Source organism: Nelumbo nucifera, chromosome 4 (assembly GCF_055504915.1).
Source record: "Nelumbo nucifera cultivar China Antique chromosome 4, China Antique-T2T, whole genome shotgun sequence".
Lineage (NCBI taxonomy): Eukaryota > Viridiplantae > Streptophyta > Magnoliopsida > Proteales > Nelumbonaceae > Nelumbo > Nelumbo nucifera.
Window position 1 is genome coordinate 30,838,782 of NC_142652.1, and position 27,442 is coordinate 30,866,223.

The following is a 27,442-nucleotide window of genomic DNA, read 5'->3' on the forward strand; positions in this document are numbered from 1 at the left end:
ACTAGGAAGTAGGAACTACCAAACTAGTAGAATACTAGTTCAGTTCGGGTTGGGTTGGTTTTGGTTTTTACGCAAGAAAACCAAAACCGACCCGAGATTTCGGTTTATCTATGTGCCCAACCCGAAACCAACCGGTACGGATGAAAACCCGGCTGACTCGGGTTGGGCATTCTTATGAACAACCCTACTTTAACCTTTAGAAAACCAATTCCCTGGCGATGGCGATAGTTATTCAGGTGTTAACATGTTACAGTTTTGATGGTTAAACAGCCTTCACTTTCTTTTGTATTATACAATATAAATCACCTAAGGCGACGATTTGTTTGATGTGTAAATGAGAACCGGGTAAACTTTACACCGTTTTACATGCATTTGGTAGAAGTGTTAATGTACCTTGTAAATCAATGTAAAATTTCATTCGTATCAATATTTTCATCGAAAATAAGTGGAAATTGTATGTCGATAAAATTGATGTAAAATTTCCCTTCTCCGTCCAACGGTCTCTTCTTTGCAAGAACAAGCTTCTCTCTTCTTTGTCCTGCAACGTCTCCTTCGTCCAACAGCCAGAAAAACAAGCTTTGTTCCTCTCTGTGCTGCAACGTCTTCTCCATCCAACAACCAAAAGAACAAGCTTCACTCCTCTCTCCTGCAACGTCTCCTCCGTCCAATATCTCCTTTCTATAAGAACATGTTTCATTTTGATCGAATAATCTTATAGATCTCCAAGATCTATCTCTTTAACTAGGTGACCTAAGTTCAAGATATGGCTATTTCAAAATCTGCTAGGTCTGAGTTTCTGGTTTTAATAACAAATCATAATAATATAAAATATTGGTTGTGATAATTCCGCATCAGTATTGAAGTCCATATGGATTCTACCATCCCTTTCAATCTCTTCTAAGCCATTAATTAGGAATTTATCATGTTACCCCACTCCCTAATCATTTCCTAAAATCTCTCTCCCCAATTTATATCCACTCTCCCTCTCACTTAAAATATTCATATCAATTAATAAATAATTAAATACTGTTAGTATTTAATCCAACTCATATTCATTGAATATTAAATATTGGTTTTACAAAAAGAATAAATATGGTTAGTAAATTACCAAAAATTAATAAATATTGCTATTAATTAACTTATTATGACTTTTTAAAGTATTTTGGGTAAATACTGTTATATTCATGTTAATTAACAACAATTTAAAGAAATTGAAAACTCTTTAACTAATTCTATAAAATTGAGAATTATATTTAACAATTATCAAAAAGTATAAAATTTTAGTTATTGCTATTATTATGGTTAATAACCGAATGTAGATGGGGGATGTTGGAGAATGAAATTATTAATTAATTTATATTGGAAAATAAAAGATAAATTAGTGTAATTTTGTTAATAAACTACCTAATAAAAATAAATATTTAATAATGTTCAATAAATCACCATAATTACAAAAATTCAATAATTTTTTCAAAAAATTTCATAAAACTACATTTTTGTAAAATAAAATTTTGGAAATTAAAAGATATAAAATTTTTGAGTGTTTACTTAAAATGTCTTAAATAATTATTAAAAATTGTTGGACTACTTTTGAAATTTTAGGAGAATTTATTACATTTGATAGATTTTGGAAAACTATTAAAAAATGTAATTTTCATTGTAAATTATTAAAGATAAATGAGTATGGGAAAGGGAAAACTGTAATTTGAACCAATAATTACACAAATTATTAAGATAAATTAGTATAATATTGGAAAAAGAAAATTGTTGATTAGTTTATATTAGAAAATATAAGATAAGTTAGTGTAATTTTGTAAGCAAATCGTTTAAAAATAAAATAAATTATTTAATAACAATTTAAAAATAAATATGAATAAATTTTCAAAATTACACAAATGTAATAAATTTTTCAAAATTTTTATAAAATTATATTTTTGAAAATTAAAGACAATTTAGTGTACTTTTAGAAATTTACCATGTGGATGATTTTTAGTATATCCTTTTGATCAATTTTGTCATCAAATTGAATATTGGGTTGATGGGGAGTGGGTACCTTGCCTTGAACTCACCCAATATTGGGGATAGGGTACGGAAATTCAAGGACTCTCCATTCTTGATGAGGAGTGGGTGTCTTGCCTTGAACTCACCCGACATTGAGGACAGAGTAGGGAAATTTGGAGATTCCCCATCCCTAACGAGGAGTGGGTGCCTTGCCTCGAACCCGCTTGACACTAGAGATGAGGGGAGAAAATTCGATGATTCCCTGTCCCTAATAGGGAGTAGATGCCTTGCCTTGAACCCACCTAACATTGGGGATACGGTGGGGTGGGGTAGAGTGTCTTGATTACAAGGATGGAGTGTCCCACCCCGAATATGCTCCATTGCCATTTCTTTATAATTGTTAATTATTAGTTTTATTAATAAAAATGTTAGCTTTTGTAATTATTTTTATTTATTTAAAATCAACCAAAATTTCATTTAGAAATAATGAAAAATGATAAGTTATTAAAATTACTATAAATGATTAATAAAATTAAATTTGTTAAAAAATATTTGTTTATATAAAATTAACAATAGTTATTTTCTATAAATCAATATTAAATGAAAAATACAATTATTAAAATTTTAAATATTAACAATAACTTTGAATACTTTTAGTTAATTAACAGAAAATTTTGATTATTAATTTATCAATAAATAAAATTATTCAATCTTTCAGATTTTTCCATACATCATCATACCTGACACAACTTACATCAATAACAAGATGTACTACTGCAACGTACGTGCTGTGAGATCGGTGTGAGTAAAGCTTGGGTTGAACCAAACTTTCGCCAGCTGACCTTTCCCAGGCTCGACCAAACCTGTCTCACACAGCCTGAGTTTTGTACTGGGCTTGGGTTGGCTGGACATGTCCCAAGGTCCAAGTGTTTGGGAGGCCCATTCTACCAAAAAAATAAAAGTCCATAGGCCCAGATCATCAGACCCACCTCATAATTAGATCGTACAATTTCGTTAATAAATGAAAAACAGGGGTTTTCTGTCATTTCACATTTTCACTTTCATCCTCGTAGGGTAGCATAAACCCTAATCCCCGATATAAAAGAAAGCCGTTCAGAGAGCTCCTTCCTCTGCTGGTTCGGGTTGCGAAGGACGAAGTAGCAGCAGTCAAAACCCTAACTCTCGTTTCATCCCAGTCGTGTTCAGCCATGGTTAGTTAATTTTCGACCCGCAATCTCTTGCTTTAGAATAATTTCTTTGTTTTCTCTTGGCTTTGATTGTCGCTGTATCTCTTGTTAGTCAATCTTTATGTTTACCTCGTCGAAAATGAGAGCCTTTACGTGAGAAAGTTTAAGTTTTTAAGATGAATACAGTCGTGCTTTTCAGATCTACAAACTGGTTGTTTTGGTATTCAGACGAATCTAGTTTAAATGTTTGATGTAGTTCACTCATTTTGTTCTAATATTGTACAGTCGTTTGGTTATTTTTTGTAAATTCGTGTCTGATTTCCCTAACGAAACTTACTATTCTCTTTCTAAGGATTGATTTCAGATTTTGTGGTTCGTATAGGCTATTTAGTGGTTAAGGGTTTTAGTAGGTATCGTTTTATTTTCTGGGCAGAATGGACGATGTCCACCATTTAATGTTTTTGCTGCTATATCGTTATTTGAAGTTTCTGTTATATCAAGCAAGCTTCACAATCTCCACGTTTTTTTTTCACTTTTTCTGGAGTATTTATCTGAATCTCTAGTCGGAACGTTCTTTCTCTCGGCATTCAATTTCTCATATTGCTTCTTTCTAATTGTTCCTTTTAAAAACATGAACTCATTTACCATCTCAAAAAACATGAGCTCATTTAGCACTTGAGTAATTTGCAGTGTAGAAACTTAGTACTCGACTAATATAAATAGAACCTAGAATTATGTGCAATTAAATCACAATCTCTACATATCTCCAAATTATATATTGCCTTTGAACTTTTGATATATGTCAAATATGCAGTTTGACATAATGAGGAATCAATTATTATTATTGCCCTTTTGACATGTGCAGAATTGATATGATTGCCTATATGTATCTTTTTGGGGTTGGGGTTTGAATATGTTGTGATATTCTATGTGATGGCTCTGGGCAACTTGCATCATTAACCACACTTTTTTGTTGACCTGATACACGATGTCTCTTTTTGAAGATTAAGTTTGTAACATGGTTTAGGCATTTGATCTTATTGGCCTTTGGTTATTGCAATCCTCAGGTTAAACTTTTTGAATAAAGAAGCATAATCTTGAATGCTATGCCAGATGATATGAAAACATAAAGGAAAAACACATAAGTCAGTGCATTTATGTAAATTTGTTTTACCTTCTTTGTTCCCCAGTTGAGAATGCCATGTGTATGATACTAATTACAAAACACAAAAAGACACAATCCCACTCATATTCTGTTTATTTATGTATCTTTGATTTATTTTCTTGGTTCTACAGTCTAGAAGGAAGGTCAGGGAACCCAAGGAGGAGAATGTGACACTTGGACCATCTGTCCGAGAGGGGGAGAACGTTTTTGGGGTTGCCCACATTTTTGCATCATTTAATGACACATTCATTGTAAGTGTTATTACATTACTTGTTTCGCGATACATCTTCCTATAAGTCTTATCAACATGAGGTTTTTATTGCAGCATGTGACTGATTTGTCAGGAAGAGAAACCATTGTCCGAATTACTGGTATGGGTTTGCATCTTGGTGTTTTTTTTTTGGATTGCGTCTGCTCATCTATTTTGGTAGAAGAAAGTGAAACTTCTCTTTTGAATTGGCTGAGAAATTATATTTTCCCATGATACAGCTACAGCACATCTTAATGGTTTTTGCTTGTATCATGCCTGTTTATCAATTTTGGTAGAAAAAGTGAAACTTCTCTTTTGAGTTGGCTGAGAAATTGTATTTTCCCATGACACAGCCATGGCACCCCTAATTTGTTAGGGAGTAGAAATAGTATTAAGATGAATAACTATTTATTCTTCTACTACATTTCTTTGTCCTAACCATGGTATACAACAGAAGATTTTCCTATTTCTATTCTAGCAGGCTCAAGTATTTCTGAGGGAAATAGATTCACTGGATTCAATAGTTTATATTATCTTCTCCCATTAATAAACATAATTTAGCTGTATTGTTCTAGAAGGTAATGAGTGATACTGCCTCTCAAGTGATTTTTGTAGTACATTGTCAGTTGCAAGTATCCCCAAAGCACTAGCCCACTACCAGTCTATGCACACCTCTGTTAAGTCTATTGTTTTCTATTCAGGTTGCATTAAATGTGACGAGGGCATTTTGTTCATTCATATTTTACCTTCTACTTGTGCATGCTTATTCAGTAACTAGCATATAAGTGTATTTTTTTTTTCTGTCATAGGGGGTTTCTTTTTAAGTCACTGATTTGGATAATCAATTGATTTATGCCACTGGCATTGGTTGTTCCTGAATCTTAGGAGTTGGGACATTGTCAGTTATGATCATGCATGTCTAATGGCTTGTTATACAACCTTTTTTTATTTCCTTTCACTCTGTGCATAAACTTTCAAACAGGTTAATTGATGTAACTTCCCCTTTCCACCTGGTGCAGGAGGCATGAAAGTCAAAGCTGATAGGGATGAGTCTTCACCATATGCAGCCATGCTTGCAGCACAAGATGTTGCACAGCGGTGCAAGGTATTTTTCTATTCCGTATCTTGTGAAGCCCATATTGTGGTACTTAATGTTTATCAATTTGCAAGAGCCAAGGAGAATGGGCATATATTCAAAAGGAAAAGGAGTGTTTCCTTTTTTCTGCTTTTTCGTCATTGTCCTGCATCATAATAAATGCTTCCAAAGCTTAGGATATGGTTTTGCTGAAATTCATCTATGTTTTTAACAACTTAGCTTAGTTAAGGGTATCAATTGTACTATTTCAGTTTTATTTTTTATTTTGATAATTTTAATTTTTTTTGCTTAAGCTAGGACATGTACTTGTTATCCTCACGTGATATTCTCCCCCTTATAATTCCTTTCCTTTTATTTTTCTTTTCTTATGCAGCAAATTGACCTTTTAGTTTCTTTACTGTACAGGAGCTTGGTATTACCGCCCTGCATATCAAGCTTCGAGCTACTGGTGGGAACAAGACAAAGACACCTGGTCCTGGTGCCCAATCTGCTCTTAGAGCCCTTGCTCGGTCTGGGATGAAAATTGGTCGTATTGGTAAGATAAATTTTTGAGTTATTTAATTTGATTCTTAAAGTTGACTGTATTGTCAAGTTAACAAGCTTTATTTATTCTTTTTATTGTCTATTCATTTAGGTGCAATGTTTTGAAAATTGTAATTGTATTGTAAATCGTAGAGAAAGTTGATTTGAATTGAATCGTGAATTGTGTCATGAGTCATAAGATTATTTCTACTTTTTATAAATTTGTCAAGAAATTAAATATAGATATATTAAAAGGCTAAATATATTTAGGAAAGTGACTGTACCCTGCTTTTGATCTATACATACCATATATGTACCTAAAATAATAGAATTTACCACTTATACAATAGTAGCCTGAGATAATATAATCAAGTTTGGCTTGAAAGTCAAACAAATTTACATATATTGATTTTTTAACCTACATATGATGGAAAATAAACTCAGTTTGTAGTTGTAAATAACGTAAATAAATCATTTTCTAGTAAGGCTAAGGGCTTCAAAAAATCTCCTTTGACAATTAAATATAAACAAAAACATAACAAAGTAGAGAACCGATTCTTAATTGAATTTATTTGTATTGTAGTGAACTGTAGAAATCTTATAAGTTGTATAAATCGTAAAATTTATGAATCAAATCGTAGGATTCAAGCAAAAATTGTAAGAATTTTGCTGAAGACGATTTGACATAAGATGCAAATTGAAATCCTGGGGATTCATGATTCAAATTGTGAATCGTATTGCAAATTGTAAGATATTGACAACATTGTTTAGGTGTCATGGATTCTTTAATTCTAGTTTGATTTATCCATGTTCCTTGTGTGTGGTAATTGTTTCTTTTAAACTTTATCTACTTCTACTCAACTCAATGAAATTCCTATGGTAGCTATTTGGGGTCGGCAAAAGGAATCTCCTGCCATTAATCTCCTTGATGAAGTAACAACATATACCTTTTGATCATTTCTCCTTGCTCTACTAGATCATTCTATTTGCACCAAGTCACTCAAATTTTGTGTGAAGCATACATAGTTTTCTTGTATGCCTTAGAAATGCATTGTACACTAAATATTTGGAACGTTGTCTGTCATTTCAATTAGATCCTTTATTTCAGTACAGATGTGGCCTACAAAAATGTCCAGATTTGCGGTTTGGTGAATTTGCTTATATGCTTGATGTTTTAATCGTGAGGTCTACAGGATGATTTCCTGTCTGTCTAATTCCCCTGTTCCTACTTCCTACTTGTGCCACTCAAATTCAGGCCACATAGATTTTGGATTTCCTAAAGTTCCAGGCCATATCTTATAAGATTTTCCCTGTTCATTGTATGACTTGTGCTGATTGCATGGCATGCCAGTTTTTTTTTCTTTTCTTTTTTCTTTCTCCATTATGGGCCACCATTAAGGGAAAATGATAGGTTGTTCAATTAGAAATTAATTTTATTCCAGTGATCCAGTATAAAGAACATTAAGACCATGATTCTGGTTTCTCTCTTTGACAACTTGTTTTTTAAATGTTTTAGAGGACGTGACTCCAATTCCCACCGACAGCACTCGCAGAAAGGGTGGCAGAAGAGGAAGGAGGCTGTGAGTTCTCTTTTCGCAGTACCGAAACACTTGTGGGTGGTGGGGGTTATTTCCAGAGGATGTTTTTTCTAGCCGAACAATTTTTGTAGTCTTTAACATAAAGATAGTTTTTGTTATTTACAAAACAGAAGTCAGACCAGCAGCTACGCAGTTCTCTTTTTGGAGATTGTTAGGTTTTGATCATCGTGTTGTCATTTCTATTCTATCTACATGAATTCCCAGTATATACAATGAATCGGGGTTTGAGTTGAAATCATATTGATTCTCAAGTCGTCCAGTTGCAAGAATAGACTTTTGATTCTTACTTTTTCTTTGAAAAATTTGGTCACTTCGCATCATGCGGTTGAACACGTGATGGCCCTTTTGTTTTTTATTGCTGCGGGGGTGTGCTTGGGTTGTTTATTGGTTATGCGTTTTCTAAGATACAGTTTGGTGTAGAGCGTTATATGTACCTTCTGTTTTGAACTTATAAACTGGCTGGGTGTGGGTACTGGGTGGAGAAATATCTTGCTTCTTGAGTTTTTGTTACGTGAAAGGTGAAGGTTTGACCCAATCTAATTTCAGTTTGGGTAGAATGTTGAAGCCCAGACGACCCTACCCAACTGAAACGTGTTGTGTTTTCATGTAAATTTGTTTATCATTGGGGGTAGAGAGCATCTTGGTTTGTGTTTGCAAAAATAATTGTTAGTGTGGTAGTCTGATAATGTTTATTTATCACACACACACACTCATGTATATGTAATATGTAATTTTTATTTAATTGGAAGGTTATATTCCAAACCAAACTCACCAAATTGTTTTATGGTATGCGGTTGAGTAGGATTGGGCTAGTGGGGTAATTCGGCTCGGTTTTCCTCTTCTTTTTTGAACAAATGCCCTAACAAAACCTAGTGTTTAACCTCAACTACAAGTAACCCCAACCTGAGTACCTCAATCTTCAATTCGAGGTTCTTTGCTCTAAAGTACCCTTGCGTGAAATTATCTGTGGATTGCTATGCTTATTATTGCATAAAATAGACTTGAATACATAAGTATGCTCATAAGTATACTTGAATACATAACATAAACCTTAACCTTCCAACCCCACTCTACTACTTTGATATTTTCCTAGTGCAAACCCAATCCCCAGCTCAAATCTTCAACCCAATGGACTAGGTTTGGCCCAACCCTAGTTGCCTCTCTATTTAGGGTTGGAATTAAGGTTTTAAACATCAATTTGGGATAGGAAATTAGGATTGCCCTCAACCAAGTTATTTACTACTGTACTACACAGCGCCCTTGATATGCCTCTTTCGCTAGTTCTTGGCGTCTTGCAATTATGGCAATCAGCAGTACAACCGACAGGGATTCAGCACTAATTAGTTTCGTTTTGCTCGGCGCCCCACAGCGCCCCTGATGTAATCTATAAAATGTCTCATTATGAGTCCACCTGGCAAATCTTTTTCTCCTAAATGGGGAAAAACGATGGTGAGTACTAATGTGGTGAGTTCAAATCACCCCCACAAGACTGCCCCCCACAACGTCCCACAGCACGGGATGTGCTGTGGAGCATTGTGGGGGGCTGATTCGGTGCTGTTGCAGTGTAAATTTATTCCCACTAGTACAAAAAGAGTTTAAAATTTAGGGTAATTGTCTAAAACTTACCATGAATTTTACGGTGTTGTTGCAGTGTAAATTCATTCACACTAATACAAAAAGAGTTTAAAATTTAGGGAAATTGTCTAAAACTCACCATGAATTTTAAGCATTTCTCTTAAACTCACCACAACTCATCTGGGTTTGTTTATAGAGTTTAGACTCTGAGGTCTGATGAATTCACATTTGAGCCCCCACAAAAGCCCCACAATATATCCCAACCGTGTATTAAAAACATTTTCCACTGACAACTTCAAGAAATATTCCTAATGCACGCTCATCTGTGATCTCCCTTCTCATGGGATTGGAACCCATCATCATGCACAACCTGCCATATTAGTTGATGGGTCCTGTTCCTTCCAAAACATCGCCTTCTGGCAGGACTGAAGATTGAGCTTAAGGGGTTTGATGTAAAAGCCTTTTATGAAATTAAAAATCGTGATATATACAAGGACATGGACATCCACCAAAAAACCAACTAACTCGGCCCAGCTATCCTCACCAACAGCGACTTGGGTCCCAAATGTCAATACGATCTCAGCCCAAATTTCATTGGCTTTGGTGTCAAGCATATCCCATATGCTGGGCAATCCTGAGTTCATGATTCATGCATGGGTCCCTGTAGGGTTTCGAGTTCCCTTTCTTCGGCCTGTATGGCTGGCTGTATGGCGATGGTCATGTCATCTGGGTAGGAAAGCACCCATTTGAGTCAGAGTTAGAACTTGGAAAACATAGATTGTGCCTACCACCGTGTCTCCCTCAGCTGGTTTGGGCCTTGAGGTTTTGGGTTAGGCAAAAAGCTTTTCAACAACCGAAAAGATTTGACCCCCAAAGTTTACAAAATATGAAAAAAAATAAAGGAAAAGAAAAAAGAATTATTGCATTTTTGTCAATTTCCTTTCAAATATATTTCTATTAACTATCACTGAAAAAAAAACTGCCAGTTTGCAAAATAACATATATACATTTCAATCCCCAAAAGCTTGTGCCTTAAAAAAAGGGGGGGGGGGGGGTGTTTACTGTTCAGTCCACCCTAACAAATCTTAGCTCCAGTATTCCACCATACAGTAGGGGTAGGTGTGCCAGCTCAGAATTGATGCTAATACACAGGCGAGTATTGCTGTATTGGTGTTATAAGTGGAGGTATTTGAAATTTTGAATTGTTGTAGGTTTGTAGTAGAATTTAGAATTCTGAGGTGGAGTATAGTCTATTTATCCTTAAAAAACGTTTTTCACCATATATTCAACCTCAGAATTCATAATTTGATCGTTCAGATTGGGTCAGTGTCAAGGGGGGAAATATTCCTAATTCACAGGGGTGATTCTGTTTATAGGGGAAGCTGGGAGTAAATACATTTGAAAACATAATTTCCCAATCCTGAGGTGGAGTGAACTGTAAAAAGGCCTAAAAAAAGATCCCCAAAAGTATGTGACCATATATACTTTTCGAATAAAAAGAAAAACAAAAAATGAAAAAGAATGGCCAAAGAAAAGACACAAACCAAATTTACAGTGGAAAAAAATTGGAAGCTAAGATAAAATAGTAGTGTTGGTTGACATTTTTTTTTTATAATTTCGACTATGATATCAGAAAAAAACTTATAACCAATGAACCAGTATCATATAAGTGGTAACCAATGAATCAGTATCATGCCTTTTTTGATTGCCTAGTTTAACACTCAAATTTCTAGGAAATTCCCCTCAAAACTAAGGATAGATACAAGGGGGCTTGCCATTCTCGGAAAGTTTCACCTATAACTCCTCTACGGTTCACCTTATCTCATTTTACACAATAAAATAAGGGAAAAAAAAATCTAGGATTTAGGATAGGTATGGATTAGGGTTAGCATCTCCTCTTATTCATTCACAAGAACCTTTCTTATTTCAATTGTGCAAGTTAAGATGGGCTCCAGAGTCCATACCCTTTACTCTGTGATGCCTTTGAAAACTTGGCTTATTTCAATTAATCTACAAACCATCTATCCCCATCAGTGCAGCAAGTGCTAAGAAGTTCATCACAGAAATGAGAAACCATAACCCCAAATAATAAAAAAAATATAAATTAAAAAAAAAGTTTAACATTTATGCATATGCTTCACCTTTAAATAAAAAATAGCAAAAAATTCCTTAAATAAAATTAAAAATAATGTACTGGTGATTTCATTATGAACTTATTCATTAGGCGTTTATTTAGAACCGTTGTTGTTGCTCCAGAAAACAGTGCCACATTAGTGTCATGTAGGAAAAAACGGTGCTTCAGGAAACAACCTTCAATTTGAAACCGTTTTTCTAAAGAAAACGGTATTCCAAGCCACGCCTTGGAAATTGGGAAAGCATGACTTGGAGTAATGTTAAATTTGGCGTTTCCTAGAGCTGCAGCTCGTTGCTGCCAACAGGACAGTGATGTGACAATGGATAATGGATAGAAGTATAGAAAACGTTTCTTGGAGCATTGGTACCAAACAGAAAAAGTTGTTGTTGCTGCTCCAGGAAACGTTCTACCTGACAGCAACACTTCCAACAAAAAAAAAGATGATGCTCCATGCCACACATCAGCATAGATGCCAAATATATACTAGATTATCATCCTATATCCCCATCTTCCCCCGGATCTTTACAACCGTCAATAAAGTTGACTTGGTATGAGATCCTTAATATGGAAGTAATTGAATATTGATACCAAATAATCCTCTATACGTATGGGTAGATGTAGAACAGTCATAGAGTCTATGAAGTGATTATTTTAATAATAATAATAATAATAATAATAATAATAATAATAATAATAATAATAAACACAAGATATTCTAGTCGTTTAATTTCCAAATAAAAAATTTGGAAAGCAGGCCACTCCCATTGAATAAAATCACTGTAAACGTAGGAGCACTCTACATTCTACAACAATTCCCCATTAAAGAAAACCCCAAAAAATTAGCTTCCCTATAATGTTATTTAAGCACCAAGCATGATTTGGGATCCGAACCTCTCCCTAATCAATTCTTTTTAAAACCAATGGCCCATTACTTGATACATCTTCCATGTACAAAAACTCATCATATATATATATATATATTTCACAAGCCCGTCTCCTGTTTCCAGTTTCCACCTCCAAGTCCCCCTCCTCACTCTCTCCCTCTTTTGTTTGAAACTCACTATTGCTTTTGGTCTCAGGAGAAGAAACAAAAATGGGTTTTCTTGACCATCTTCCAAACTTTTGCACTGTATCCAGCAAAAAGAGCAAACGCAAACCAATGCAGGTTAGCTCCAGCTCACACTTTTCATGTTTTGCTCTTTTAATCACTTCTTCCGTGTAAGCTGCAAAAGAGAATGCCTTTATCCCCGACCTTCCTTTCTCTCTGGATTGGAACTTGTTATGTCAGTAGCCTTTTACTCAAAGCTGATTTATTTTGTTTCTATCAGACAGTGGAGATCAAGGTAAAAATGGACTGTGATGGCTGTGAAAGGAGAGTTAGGCATGCTGTTTCCTCCATGAAAGGTTCAAAGACAAATCTTACTCTTTTTCTGCGTCTTCTCTCTCTCATTCTCTCTCAAGACAAAGTTCTTTTTTCCATTTTAATCATACCTTAAACTGAAAAAAAAATGTAACCTCTTGGATTTGAACGCACAAAAGAAGTCCTTGTTGGACTAAGTTCAGTTCTATTTCAATTCGGTTTCTGTTTATTTGCTTTGCATATTTTGCCGCTAGGTAACTGCTCAATATACGAGAAATTTGTAAGATAAACACACGCACACACACCAAAAGAAGAAGAAGAAGAAGAAGAAGAAGAAGAAGAGGAGGAGGAGGAGGAGGAGGAAGAAGAAGAACAAGTCATCCATATGTACTTCCTGTCTTTCTCGATATATTTTTTTCTCTGTTTTGTTTTCCATATATAAGATGGTTTTGTTTGGTTTGGTTGGCTGCCTCTAATAGAAGATGAGGACTTTAATTTCTTCCAAATTCATCTGCAATAACGTAACAGAAAACTGAAAACCCTTTCTTAATTTCTTTCTTTCATTCTTTCTATTTTTCCTTCCTTTTCTTTCACTGCATTTGAGTATTTTGGCATACTAATCCGATACATGAACCCCCCAAAAGCAGACAAAAGATGTTATAATATTAACACAATAATACTAGTGTCTATATCACGTATTAACATAATAGAATTAGTGGATTAACATAACGTTCCCCCTATGAACATCTACTTCATATGAATACAATAATTCTGATATCCATATTGTATTAACAACCGTCAAATGGGTTTCTTCTAATAGCAAGTTATTGTTTATTTCTTTATTCAATTCAGGTGTGAGATCGGTGGAGGTAAATAGAAAACAAAGCCGGGTGACGGTCGCCGGCTACGTTGAGCCAAACAAGGTCCTGAAGAAAGTTCAGGGCACTGGAAAGAAGGCTGAATTTTGGCCTTACGTCCCTTATAATTTAGTGGCATATCCTTATGCGACTCAGGCCTACGACAAGAAGGCACCAGCAGGATATGTGAAGAATGTGGTTCAAGCAAACCCTGCTCCAAATGCAACTGATGAGAATTTAATGACACTCTTCAGCGATGAGAACCCAAATGCTTGTTCAATCATGTAGAAAATTCCATGTGTGTGTGAGAGAGAGAGAGTCTCTACTACTGGTTTATTAATTTAATGGGTTTTAGACCCACAGATGAAAGTGGTGTCAGATGAGTTACTAGCAAGATGAATGCTGTGTTTGTAACCAGAGGAACTTTTTCCTCTTCTTCTTCTTCTTGATGGTACACTGTTGTTGCATCTTGTGACTTCATGGACTATCTAGGGTTGTTGATTCCAGGCTTGTCAGACATAATAAGATAAACAGAAAAGTGGTTTTTGGGGCTTTTTCGGTGACAATAAGTACAGTACTGATCCTTCTCTTTTCTGATAGAAGCCGATCTCATACATTGATGGGTCTAATCACGATTAGACCCATTAAATGATGATTTTGTGCTACCAATCGCAACTAAAATAATTTAAACATAAGTGGAGTGGGTTCATGAAATTTTCGAAAAATCCTATCATAGGTTTGGTTTCCTTTATCTTTATTTTTGTAGTCTGAAAAGGCGAATTTCATTCAGATCTACAGCTTGTTAATTTTGTCCTCTCTAGTGCTTGTTGGGCGCTTTTCAACCTATCCTAGATTGAACCAAACAGATCTACCCCGACCCATTTTCTCATTTAATTTCCTAACCTATACAAGGTTTCCACTTTCCAGGTTATGTTGGGTTTTATTTTTTCTCGCGTAGTTTAATCCGGGTCCAGCACAGACCCGGATAGACCAACCAACTTTACGGGTTAACAGTATGTGGTATAGACAAAACATCAAACATTTATATCAAATCAATCCACTAAAGCTTTTGGGTCCTGGACTAAACTAGTTGTGACTTGTGACTTGTGAGGAAGGAATTTGTAAACAATAGAGGGATAGTGTTAATAGATTATTACTGAGAACACTCACCATTACCCTTACCTATTCACAAAGTACCTCACAGTACGACCATAGGTAGGACCTCCGGGCGGAGAAGAAGGATATGCATTATTGGGCTGGTCCCACTTGAGGAACCTGTTTGGTCAAAGATCAGTTTAGCCTTATCTGATGAATACAACTCTTCTTTATTTTTCTCTTTGTCTATAAGAACATGATATCAAATAATCTATACTTAAGAACCCTTGAAAACTTAAGTGGCCGTGTTGGCTCTCCATATTTGCCCTTCTAATTTCTAAAGCAATTCCCTTCCTAAGACTAGCTATGACATTTAAGATTATCTCTGTCTATAAAACAATTTTTCTTTTCTTTTTGGCTCCTAGTTTGTGGTGAGACTCGTGGCCACCAAAAATGGTAAAAAACACAAACAATGAAAGTGGGAGAATGATTCCGAGGAGCACAATGTCAGGCTTAAGATTTATCTGACCTTCTTTAGTTCTCAAAGAGAAGTAGTTTTCTCATAAATGAAGAGCTTTAATCATGTGCCTTTTAACACTGTTTTGGCAACTTAATTGAGTGATCCCCACACCAATCAATCATCTATTGTTAAATCAAAAACTTGGGTTGTCATTTCATAAAGAGAGATCTGTCTTGGATTTTAATAAATTAATCAGCTCCATTATTGATTACTTTAGCTCAGACACAAACACTACATATTTTGAGAGAGAAAAAAGGGCAATTGGGTTTCCCTTTTTATGATCCATTATCCACCACTCGATTGGTAGGAGCCTCGTAGAGGGGATATCTTTGATTAGAACTCAATCCAATAACCCCAATTGCAGAGTGAAGAACTGATGAAAAAGAACTCAATAATTGGACAGTTAGCGGCTTAGGGCCTTAGGCCCAACCTGTTAGGTTAGGAACCTAGACTAGACTACTATCAGCCAGTTGGGCTACATATGGGCCCGATGGTACGACCCATTTGGCTATGTCCCACGTATAGGGATTAGGGAGATAGCCTAAGAGATGAGGAGGATCCTCTGATCTCGTCCTACCTCCTACGTCAGTCAGTATTGGTCCTTACAAGTAAAACCAGAGTGGAATGTTGGAGATAGGGTTCACGTTACTGTCATCAGTCAGTCATCCATCGTCAGTGCAAGTTCACTAACATACGCCTGTCGAATTCTGGTTCAAGGGTGGCTAGCCTAGCGTCACCATTGATTATCAACCCGATTTTTATCATACAAGGAATGATTTTGTGTGAATAATGCAGCAAAACTTGGTATATTAAAATAGAAAAATATTTCAGTGCTGTCTGTTTTGGGTAAAAATTTTTTGGCCATCTCCATCGAAGTATCTTTTGGTAGATATCTATGCATAGAAATATCTGACACAGTGACATTGAGCCTCTCTGGTACTATGCTTTGATTATTGATTAGTGAAAATTTTTACCTTTACAGATGTGGTTGGAGTGAGTCCATGCTTTTCTAAATTAAACTTCAAAAAGGAGTTTAGCTAATAAATTTGGTTCCAACTTTTATTGCCTTTTCTATTTGAAAATTTGTAAATGGTGCACAAGAATAAAGTTTTATTGCAAAATGAATGTTAGTTGAGAAATTGAGATTCGATTTTTGATTCCTCTAAGGTTAAGATATTCAAATGCCTAGTCACAAAGATCATGCTCCATTTACACTGATAGTGCAGTTGGATTATGTGTAATGTGTGAGAGAGAGAGAGGGGGATTTGACTTTAATATATCTATATATTTAGATATCTGATTTAAATTACATTTGATTTGAAACTCAAAAATCCTCCATAAAAATAGCATAAATATAAAAAATTAAACATAAAACAATATATTTTTTTAATTGTAGATAGACAACTAGTTTTGTGTAAAATCCCAAATCCTACTTGATCCTAAAAAAGTTTAAAATAAAATTCTAAAAAGCGTTAAATGATCAATTGGAATTTAGTGGGTAGAGTTAAGTGGTAAATTTGCACCGACCCATAGATAGATAAATACATGGTTTTCAAAACTGGACCAGACAGACAGTTGAACTAGTTGATTCGAGAATCGGTCATGGGCCCGGTTTTGGTTTTGGACCCAGGAACTGGTGGTCAAAACCATTCGACCTGGGGTTGGACCAGATGGTCAAACCATTTGACCCAGGAACTGGTGGCCATAATGGTTCTATTTATGGTCCAGTTTGAAAACCATGGATAGATAGATAAATTACCAGCCTTTTTCTAGACAATGATTTTTAAGTGTGATATACAATTTTCCTTATTCTTCTTATTTCTAATATTACTCGTATTTTTATTTTGTAAAATTGCAAAAAACTTTTTATGACTTAGTTATAAATAATTTATATTTCCCCTTTTAGGTTGTGTTAGGCAATGTTCAAAGAACCGGACCAGGCATCAACCCAATAAAGGCAGAGGCTCACGGGTCAGAGGTTCGACTGAGGTTGATTCCGAGGTTGGATCGTGATGATGTAATAAATAATATATAGACCATAAATAAAATTAAAAAAAAATACTAAATATAATTGACAATTAATCCAAAATAGAAATAAGTACTTCAAACTTTCAAAGTTTAAGACAATATGTCCCACAATGAAAACAAATACATCAACAATCCAATAAAGTTCAAGACTCAATCCTAATTATAACCACCATCATCACAATGATATTTCAAGAAATATCAATTCAAAAATTATAATGCAATAAACTAAAATTGATTTTAATTTTCAGCTATTTCAATATCAATATCACCTAAATTCAAAATATGAAATCAATTTATTCAAGTTTAAATTTCTATTTGGTGGACTAAAAGCTTGAAGCAAAAAATCAAACCTATAACAAAACTACAATAATTAATTAATTTCAAGTTCAAGAATTAAAGAAAAATAAATGATTAAATGTTGCATAAATCAGATTCAAACTTACAGAAAAAGAAATCAGATTTAGGTGGTGGGAGGAGGAGGAGAAGGAAAGAGGGAAGAAGACTAGGAGAGGACGGTGAACAGAATACCGCCGCCACCACATCGGTGGTGAGGCACTGGTGATGGTGGCTGGAGTCGTTGCACTTAGGTTAGGTTTGAAAAGGAAGAAGAGAGTGAGAGATCGATCAAAGAGGGTTTATTTTTGGCTGGGATAGGGATTTTTTTATTAAACCTTAGGGGCTGTTTGGCCCAATTTTAAGTTTTTTTTGTCTTTTTGTACAAAAAATGAGAATGTTACAAAACTGGCCAGTTATGCAAAACTAGGACTGGTTCGTTGGTTCTCTGATTGAAACGGTCGAATAAACGGTTTTTTGAACATACCGGTTTTAGGGGTATGTCTAGACCAGCCCGGGGCTGGGTTACAGTTCAATTGGTCGGTCCGGTCTGGTTTTTAGAACATTGGTGTTAAGAGATAAAAGGAAATGATATCTTACAAGGTCATTAATTTTTATTAGATAATAACATTGAATTATTTTTGTTTACTTTTAAACATAATAATTGTTTTATTATAATTATTTTAATTTTATTAGATAATAACTTAGGAGGTGGGCTTTGTGGCGCAATGGTTGGGTTACTCCATTGCATCCTAAGTGACTAGGGTTCAAATCTTGGAAACAACCTCTTTGTATGTAGAGGGGTAAGGCTGTGTACATCTGTCCTTCCCCACACCTTGCCTTGGCGAGAGCCTTGTGCATTAGGCTATGATACCGGGAAGACACATGATACTAGAAATTCTTACAGCCAACCAGTTGGTGTCATAAAAGATAAAATTCACAGAGGTGCTTTGATTGGTCAAAGCTCTTCTCATACCATGTCTTTCCAGTATCATAGGTTTTCCCTACTATGAATCAATCTTTTGAGAAAGAAGGGTATTTGTCATTGTTGAGAATTGCAAAAACGCACCCAAGGTGTAGGTTTGAATTCTCACAAAATGCATACATTAGAATTGCATGATTATTTTAAGAATTCATATGAATTGGGTAAAACACCCAAAAAAGGTAGAATTCCAATTTGTAATTTGAATTCCTACCCCCAATGAAGGCTTCCTTGGTAAGTTATTTACTCGGGTAAGGTAAGTATATTTTACCCATGTTCTTTTATTTCTCAAGTAAATAAGATAGTGACCACCTTAGCTATAAAAACCATTATTAAAGGGGACAATTTTGTCTCGTCAAAGTGTTGGCAACTTTCCCCTGGATAAAAAAGTTACTTACTCACGTAGGAGGTGGGTATCACTTACTTGAGTCCGGACCACCTGCAAACAAAACATGTTCCAACCCTCTACCAACATGATCTCACACCACACATCTCATACATGGTGGGTCCCAATATCATGGTGAGATGTGCGGTGTTAGATTAAGTTGGTAGAGGGTTGGAACATGTTTTGTTGGTAGAAAATTCCAAATCATACGGGTAAGTGATACACATGGAAAACAAATTTTTCATGGACCCACCTAAATATGAAAAAAGAACATGGGTTTCTTGGTCAATAGGAACCAAAATCCCATTGACCAATTTTCTCCCTCTCAAAATCCAAAAAAAGGAATGGACTCTAAATGGCATTTTTGAATTTTATGCATTTTTTATTACAAAATTTTCAACCACAATAAACCAGTTGGGACATTGGCTTCTAATTATCAGATCTAGAAACTTGAACAACCAAGCAGAAACCCAATTATACATTTCTTAAAGAAATCCTAGAGTAGTGCTTGGGATTGTAGCTAAGATTGATAAAATATCCTTCCATAAAAGCACTTCAATGGAAGAACTTATAGAAAGGGGAAAAGGAGACAGTGGAATGTTAAGGCTACTCCGGAAAAGGAAGAATGAGCTACATATGATACACCCTTTGGATTGTTGGAGACTGTTTTGGTAGATAAACGCACAGCCTTTACTTGGACTGGTTCAAGGTATTTGTCGTCTCTAAAGTCTTGACCTCTATAATCTATTTGCACTGTTCTAGCTTTCTGCAAGACTAGACGAGAGTAAGAACAAAGATTGAGTGTCCCCAGCCCCCAGATGGATGGACCTGCAAGAACTGGCTCTGTCACCTTAGCTAGAGAGTGGTTGATACCCTCCTTGCAGCAAGTCTTCTCCCACTAGATATAGAGTGATGGGTACATGTCTCAATTCAAAGGGTGCCAAACTTCTTCTGTTCACACATGAAGATTCAAAGTGTCCTGACCAATTCAGGCAACAAGACAAAGCTGACAACTTGATTGATGCAACAATGTCGTCCAAGCTAGAGAGGATGAGCATTATTGTGGGCGTTAGGTCGAAGCCTTGAGACTGATAGTCTGATATTTGTTGACTGCAACTCTTCTTGTCAGAAAAACCCTCGGATTCTCGGGCTTGGTAGATGCAGGTTGTACGTACGTAGTTTAGCTTTTAGTTGAAAAAAGTTTCAAAACCTAAGGATCAGTTTGTTTGTGCTTTGTAGTGTGAATTTCATATGCACGAGTGCAAATAGGCTGAGTGTAAATTCTGGTTTACTTTTGTTCCAGGTTTGACTTTGTCTTATTTATTTATGAGAAGTAAAGATAGAAAGTAAAATGAAGTGATCTTCAGTTTATAGTTTATATGAAAGGGAATGGAAAGAGGAGGAGAGTTATTTGTCTGACACTGAAGTAAGAAGCAAGATGATATAATCCCCCCTTTTACATGAGGAAGAATTGAGGTAGGAGGAAGGTTCAAAATTTGTATCCAGTTCAGAACAGAACTGCAAACAAACAGAGCTTAAGGTTCAAATTCAATCTATTTTGTTAATAATTCAATTTCCATGGCTTTTCACATTATAAATGGGAACTTATATTATGGCCTCATTAATCCTTACAGGCTAAAATGTGGAACAGTGGAAGTGAGATCATTGCATGTTGATGGGTGATTACGACTCCTACAATCTTTTGAAGTTAAGAATGTCTGTACTTTATATATCAACTTGGTGCTTGGTGGGGCATTAGAAGCTGAAGTCTTGAGATATGCCCAAAAAAAAAGTTCAAATGCAAAAATGACTGAAAATTCTGTTGCCTGGATTGGGCTGGGCTCTAGGATGGTAGATTGTTGACATGGCTGAAATGGGCTCGATTTATTGCCATTCCTAATATATAAAAATGGGGCCATTTGATGTCAGTTAATTTGTAGTTGGTGGTGAACCAACAAACAACATGATAAATGGGAATAAACATGTTTAGTATCAATTCAGTTAAGGCCCATAAATAAGACTAACTACATAGGTGTGATCAATTGGGTCCATCCACGGCTGGACCCGTGGAAAACAGGTCAAATCAATCCAAATCACCATGGAATGAGAACTATGTCTCCATATCCAGCAATTCAATTAGACATCAAGACATGGAATGACGATTAGGGTCCAATCTAACTGGTTAGCACTTAACATTTGCGGCCCAAAATGTATGCTTGGTATATCGGTAGGATCCAGGCATATACATTACACCTGAAATTGCCAAATGATAGTATATCTTCATCATATTCATAGATTTGCTGCAATTATAATTTGACTGTTTTCCCAACCGGGTCATTGGGATATTTGTGGTATTTTCTTTGATCTAGTTGAGAATACAAATTGGCGATTTTGTGGCTTTTATATCTTTCATTTGGCTGAAGGGATGCAATTTTAGAGAAGCAAAGGGTCCATAGATGTAGGACATTGGAAGAAAAAAGGAAACTAAAACAAAAAGATGACAAGATTTGAATATTTTATAGGAAACCAAATAGGTTAACATAGCTTTTCATTGATATCCAGCATCTCAACCATCCATGAGGTATATAGCATGCCAATTGAAGACAACCCATACAAAAGACAAAAGAAACAGAAGAGATACAGATATCTACTAAACCAGAAGCACTATTACACTGCAACACTGGGAAGGATTAAAAAGAGGATGGCCAATGCCACTTAGTGCTTCTTTCTACCAAGTAATTCCTTGAACCAGTAGGCAGACATCTTCGGGTACCTCTTGAGGGTTTTGAAGTCAACATAGACTATACCAAACCTTGAAGTGTATCCCAATCTCCATTCAAAGTTGTCTAGCAGTGACCATGCAAAGTAGCCAATCACATTGGCTCCTTCATCTACAGCTTTCTTGAGTTCAAGTAAATAGCTCTTGTAGTAATTGATTCTTGTAGTGTCATGCAACCCCTTGGGAAGTGTGACATTGCCAGGATCATCCATGCCTGCCATTAAAAGTGTTTGAGATAAGATTGAGCCCAAGACTGCATGGTTAATGTCATCTATCCATTCAATCTACAATTATAAGAGTGAACATGCAGAATATGAAAATAAACTATTTTGTGATGAAAATATTTTCAGGCACTTGTGGAGAGTATTAAAGAATGACTTTGCAGACTCCATAGCTGCCATTATGTTCCATAAGCAACCCATATATCCTAATGCTATGTTTGTTTTCGGTGTAAATACAGACCGGTGTAAAACTCCACTCCTGGTCTGTATTTGTCGGCATTTGTTTTGAATGTAGTTTTACATCGAAAATCGATATAAACTCCACTCACATAGAGTTTTATATCGATAATTGTGCCTTTCACTTTACAACAATTCACTCATTTAAACTGATTGATGTTGAACTCCACTGGTGTACTTTTACATCGATAAATATTTACACTGCAAACAAACACAGCCTAATCAATTTAGGAGAAAGTTTGGGTTGCGATTAGACCTCCTATGATTGATGATTAAAAATACTGAGTTACAGGGTCGATTTGGTATAGTAACATATAATTTGTATCTTAAGACAACAGTAAAGAGGAAGAAAAGAAAATAGAAACATAAGAAAACGAATAACTTCATGGCTTCATATGTCATACCATTTTCTGATAAGATCACAGTAGGGTTCCCATAACGCTCTTTTATATAGATCAGAGCCTTGTATAAACCCCATGGCACCTCATAAAGCCAATAAGAGTTTGCCTGGAAATGTTCAAATTGTTGAGTGAAAAAGAAAATATTGCATGTAATAGTGGAAAGCAAGATGAAACATCATCTCAACCATAATTAAGAGGTTGAAAAGGTTCTTTAGCCTTCTTGGGTGCTCCAAGTTCATCAAAATGCCCAACTTATTCAGAATTGTTCTTTCAACTTTCAGCTTTTATCATCAATAAACAAACATAAACGATAAAAGTTCAGTTATTTTGGTTACCCGTGGACCAATTGGCACCCCCTTTTTGGCATCTGCAAAGTCCAAACATAACCACAAATCAGTAACAAGGGAATACTCATAGAACATACTTCTTGATAGAAAGTAGTAAGGGAAGAAGATATTACAAGCAAATCCTGCATTCCAGTCGTTCTGGTAGCCAGGAGGTTGCTTCTTGGTTTGATGTGGATCATACATGTAATAGGTGGTATATTGGTTGATACCCACAAAATCTATAGACCCCTTGACCATTTTAACCTCTTCATCTGTAAATTTGGGAAGCCTCTTTCCAACAATATTCTGCACTGTTTTTGGGTACTCACCATACACAATAGGATGAAGAAACCTGTAAAACCACAATTGTCAAACTATCCATGAATAAATCCCAACACATTGCTAAATGATCATCGTGTTCAGTAAGATATTTAATCTCAATGACATTTATGTGCTTTTACCATCCAACATGAAAGTCCCTTGCTCTCTGGGCTGCTTGTTGATCAGCCTTTCCTCTGGTAAGTGGTTCATACCAAACAAAATCCAAGAGAATTCCAATCCTCCCTTTTTGATGTGCCTAAAATTATACAAGCAGATAATAAGAATCACTGTTAAAGGCTTTTCTGTGACTTCTGTCAGATAAAATTAGACAAACTGCAAATATTGCACTTACCTGGTACTTCTCACGGTATCTCTGAACTGCAGCTGCATGAGATAAAATCAGATTGTGGGCCACAATATAAGGCTCAGTTCCAGAATTCCCAGCTGTACAGTTTCCATACGGTTTGGAACACCTTCCAGGAGCAAAAAACCCATTATCATAACCAAGAGCAGCAACCACTCTTGGCTCATTAAATGTCATCCAATTCTTCACTCTGTCACCAAATGTCTTGAAACAAAATTCGGCAAAATTCGCAAAGTCGTTCCTGTATGGTTTGTATGAATTGTCAACAGTCAAGCCAATCAAATGAGCATGTTAAAGATCCAGATTGTTGTATAGATGAAAGGTTAATCAAGCTTATTAATCCTTTGCTTAACAATGTACTTACACAACTTCACGGCTTAGTAATCCATTGTACTTCTTCTCAAGTGCCAAGGGAAGATCATAGTGATAGAGGTTAGCATATGGGGTGATACCTAGAGGTGAAACAAATATAGTACTGTTACAAGTTCAATCAATTGATGTAAATATTCATGATAAATAAATAATGATCAGATCATGGAAGCTGAAAATGGTTGTGTGGCATTAGCTGGCATCACTCTTGGGTCCAATTCAAGCCATTCCAGGCACAGGAGTGTGAAAATTGGTGATTGTAAAACTAGACTGAACCAGGTCCAGATTCCAGATGATCAGAACACAAGTCAGTGTGTTGAGCAATTGGCTAATACAAAATGCTGGACCGGACAATAATCAGGTTCTTGGGAGGAATTTACCTTTTGCAAGCAGGTAGTCAATCAACCTATTGTAATAAGCAACTCCCTTCCAATTTACCTTTCCAGCTCCATCTACATGAAAAGAGAGTTTTGCATACAAGACATCAGCATTTCTTGGGCAATAGAAAGAAGAATGGATCAACCACTTAAACGCCAGTTAAAAGATAATAGTTACCTGGGAAAATCCTGGACCATGAGATCGAGAACCGATATGCATCAAAGTTCAAGTTTGCCATGAGATTCACATCTTCCTGTAACAAAAAAATGTTACACTTCTATTTAAATTCACATCTAACAGAAGAAGAGAAGAAATTTGTTATATATGAAGTAGGTGACTCGTGACAATACAAGTGTTCTTTTTTTCTTTCCTATATAGAACATTGTTTTTAAAGGTAATTGAAGTGAATTTACACTACGTTTTGATAAGAATACATTTTTGTACCGAAAATAACAGCAATTTTTTTTTTTTTTTCTGATATATTTTCATTCGTGTTTGTACCCATCATAACCGGATATGTTTGGTAAGAATACAAAATTATGAATTTTCTGGTAAGACTTGTTTGGGTGCTAATGCCAATCCAACACAATCAGCTCGGACTCGGCTTGTTTCTCAAAACTCAAAAGCCTAGAAGGCTGACTGGTATTGGATCCATAGGGGCCAATAAAATCAAGGTGTGGTCCTCGCCCTAAATTGTAACTCCAATCACGTCTTCTTATTTTCAACATCTTTGGGCCTATGAGAAGAAGGCCCATTGTGGCTGTAGCAGTTGCTATAGATGCGAAATGAGAGCTTGAGTGGTTGTGGGCCAAATGCAGTCTATGATTGGCGTGTGGCGTTAATATTGGTCCCATAGCCCATAACACTCAAATTCAGAATTAGCCCTTAGTCATCTACCAAAGGGAGTGTTTTATCGTTAACGTAGAATTAGAGAAGCACCCATTTTTTGCATCTGGATATAGGGCTATAAATAAGATCTAATTCGAATCCAAATTCTATCTGATAAGATCCATATTTGGATACCTCCCTTAATCATTGAATTGGAAAATTTAGATTCATTTAGTTAATAGATCAAATTTGAATATACCTTGATCTACCCAATTCATTAGTTATAAAATATTATATCATCAAATATTTTTTTATTACATTCGACCCCCACTCCCTTTTTTATATTTTCTTTCAAAGCCTGTTTCATAAGGTAGGTCTAAGTCATGCCTAGTCACTGAAATGGGTCAAACCCACAAGAATCACAGTTTCGCGTATGGGTGACCTACCGACATGTTGCATGTCGGCTCGGCAAAATTTTGATCCTTGCGCGGTCATTAACATTGGTTACACATGCCATGACCCATCATGACACAGCCAGGCTCAGATTCGCTACTCACGATAGCAGATCCTGAATGGACACAGCCATCCTGTACTGTTATTCCACAATGCCATAATGCTGCAATCAACTTGCTTGGTGCAATTATTGTATTCTTCGCTCCACCGATTTGGTGGGATCCACAATCAGAATTTTAACTGTTAGGGGCAACAGCCTATACTGTTGAGAAGATTTCTGAAAATACCACGTTATCATGAGAATGATAAATTAATAATCACTTTAATTAAAAACAAAAGAGAGGGCGTAAATAGCTGAATGCCCTGAACGTGCCCAGCCCAGCCCAGAAACTGGCTATAGTGTTGGTCCCCACTCCCCAACAGCCAGAGCTAACCCGACAAAATTGGACGTACTATTTATGGCCCCCATCTTTTTAGATACCTGATTACGTGTATTTTAAATTGTGGGCCTGTTCGCCCAAGATTCGGATTCGCCTGCCCGTTCACGAGGCCCAGCGCTGGGAGAGTTTGTCCCGAGCGGCCCAGTGGGTAATGTCTACTTTTTGTCACTAGTGGGGACGGTGCACTGCGACTTCATACACTCTGCTTTTCATTGAACACTATCCGACGAATTCACATCTGCCCCCCCAGAAAGAGCTTAAAAAACGTTCCACAGCACATCTTGAGAATCTCTCTCAAATACACGCTCAAATGTGCGTGTGAAGCGTTTTTTGGGGCGCGTTATTGTGGGGCGCAGATGTGAACTCGTCGTATTCAACAAGTTTACGAACGAAACACAGTCCCCTCAAGCGTTTGATGTTGATCAAACGGCTAAGAATGGTGATTGACATTGAGCTATCTTGAACTTACTTTGTAGCGGTGATATTGGTCCACCGACATCTCCCCCGTAGCGTTTTTTGCAACAATTCCTGGTGCATTTTTGGAAACGAGAAATGAAGGACTTGAATGGAAATAGAAGAGAAAGAGAAAGAGAAGGGCAAGGGCAACAATGGTAATTCAGGTTTCCAGTGAGTATTTACCGGGAATTCTGACGAAGACGTCCCAAATGCTGGGGCCTCTACCCTCCTTGCTCGCCATTCCTTCTACTTGGTACGCCGACGTTGCGGTTCCGAACACGAAACCCTTCGGGAAGCTCTCTCTGCTCAGACCCCCGGTGTCGAACCGGGCGGTCTCCGGCCATGCATCCGGACCTGTCTCCGCTGCATGGGAGACGTACGTTATAAGAAAAAGAAAACAATTCAACAAACACAGCAACGGAGCTCTCATCGTTGAGCCCCTCATGAGACAGAAAGAGATAGAGATAGAGAGGTTTAATAGTTCGACTTAGGTTTTGATCGAAGGACGAAGCAGAGAGAGTGTGAATTTATAGATGAAATAGAAATAAACCGAAGATAACGCGTACGAGGGACAACGATAATGAATGTGGGTCCTTTTCTCTTTTTACTGGAATTACTGAATTACCTTCAGATTATCAAAACGTAAATTACCAATTATCTTTTAACTGCCTCTGCTGATCTGCATGTGCCGACTGCCGAAGCAGAAGGCAAACAGTAATTCTGTGAACAGGGCCACTAAGGTCTAAACATGCCACCTCATGAGTTGTTTATAGACAAAGTA

At 36.2% G+C, this 27,442-nt stretch overlaps 3 protein-coding genes across 5 annotated transcripts; 2 read left to right on the forward strand and 1 right to left on the reverse strand.

Moving 5' to 3' along the window:
- Positions 1 to 3,077: 3,077 nt before the first annotated feature.
- LOC104587778 (small ribosomal subunit protein uS11z-like) lies at positions 3,078 to 8,070 on the forward strand. Its single transcript, XM_010245499.2, has 6 exons — positions 3,078 to 3,212; positions 4,485 to 4,604; positions 4,679 to 4,724; positions 5,623 to 5,708; positions 6,105 to 6,234; positions 7,738 to 8,070. Exons 1-6 carry the CDS (start codon positions 3,210 to 3,212, stop codon positions 7,803 to 7,805), a joined length of 453 nt encoding a protein of 150 aa, XP_010243801.1. The 5' UTR covers positions 3,078 to 3,209; the 3' UTR covers positions 7,806 to 8,070.
- A 4,440-nt stretch (positions 8,071 to 12,510) lies between these two features.
- LOC104587779 (heavy metal-associated isoprenylated plant protein 21) lies at positions 12,511 to 14,297 on the forward strand. Of its 2 annotated transcripts, XM_010245501.2 has the most exons (3): positions 12,511 to 12,693; positions 12,857 to 12,932; positions 13,741 to 14,297. In XM_010245501.2, exons 1-3 carry the CDS (start codon positions 12,622 to 12,624, stop codon positions 14,031 to 14,033), a joined length of 441 nt encoding a protein of 146 aa, XP_010243803.1. In that variant the 5' UTR covers positions 12,511 to 12,621; the 3' UTR covers positions 14,034 to 14,297. The 2 variants fall into 2 exon arrangements, with proteins under 2 accessions (XP_010243803.1, XP_019051607.1); XM_019196062.2 differs by lacking the exon at positions 12,511 to 12,693 and having other exon boundaries at positions 12,749 to 12,932.
- Positions 14,298 to 21,602: 7,305 nt separating this feature from the next.
- Positions 21,603 to 27,222, reverse strand: LOC104587780 (beta-glucosidase 44-like). Of its 2 annotated transcripts, XM_010245502.3 has the most exons (11): positions 26,845 to 27,222; positions 26,675 to 26,733; positions 24,662 to 24,737; positions 24,487 to 24,558; positions 24,102 to 24,189; positions 23,726 to 23,978; positions 23,514 to 23,629; positions 23,187 to 23,404; positions 23,062 to 23,093; positions 22,730 to 22,832; positions 21,603 to 22,081 (listed from the first exon to the last, which is right to left on the reverse strand). In XM_010245502.3, the coding sequence occupies exons 1-11, from the start codon at positions 27,104 to 27,106 to the stop codon at positions 21,804 to 21,806; spliced, it is 1,557 nt and encodes a 518-aa protein (XP_010243804.1). In that variant the 5' UTR covers positions 27,107 to 27,222; the 3' UTR covers positions 21,603 to 21,803. The 2 variants fall into 2 exon arrangements, with proteins under 2 accessions (XP_010243804.1, XP_088759470.1); XM_088903344.1 differs by lacking the exon at positions 26,675 to 26,733 and having other exon boundaries at positions 26,845 to 27,161.
- Positions 27,223 to 27,442: the final 220 nt, after the last annotated feature.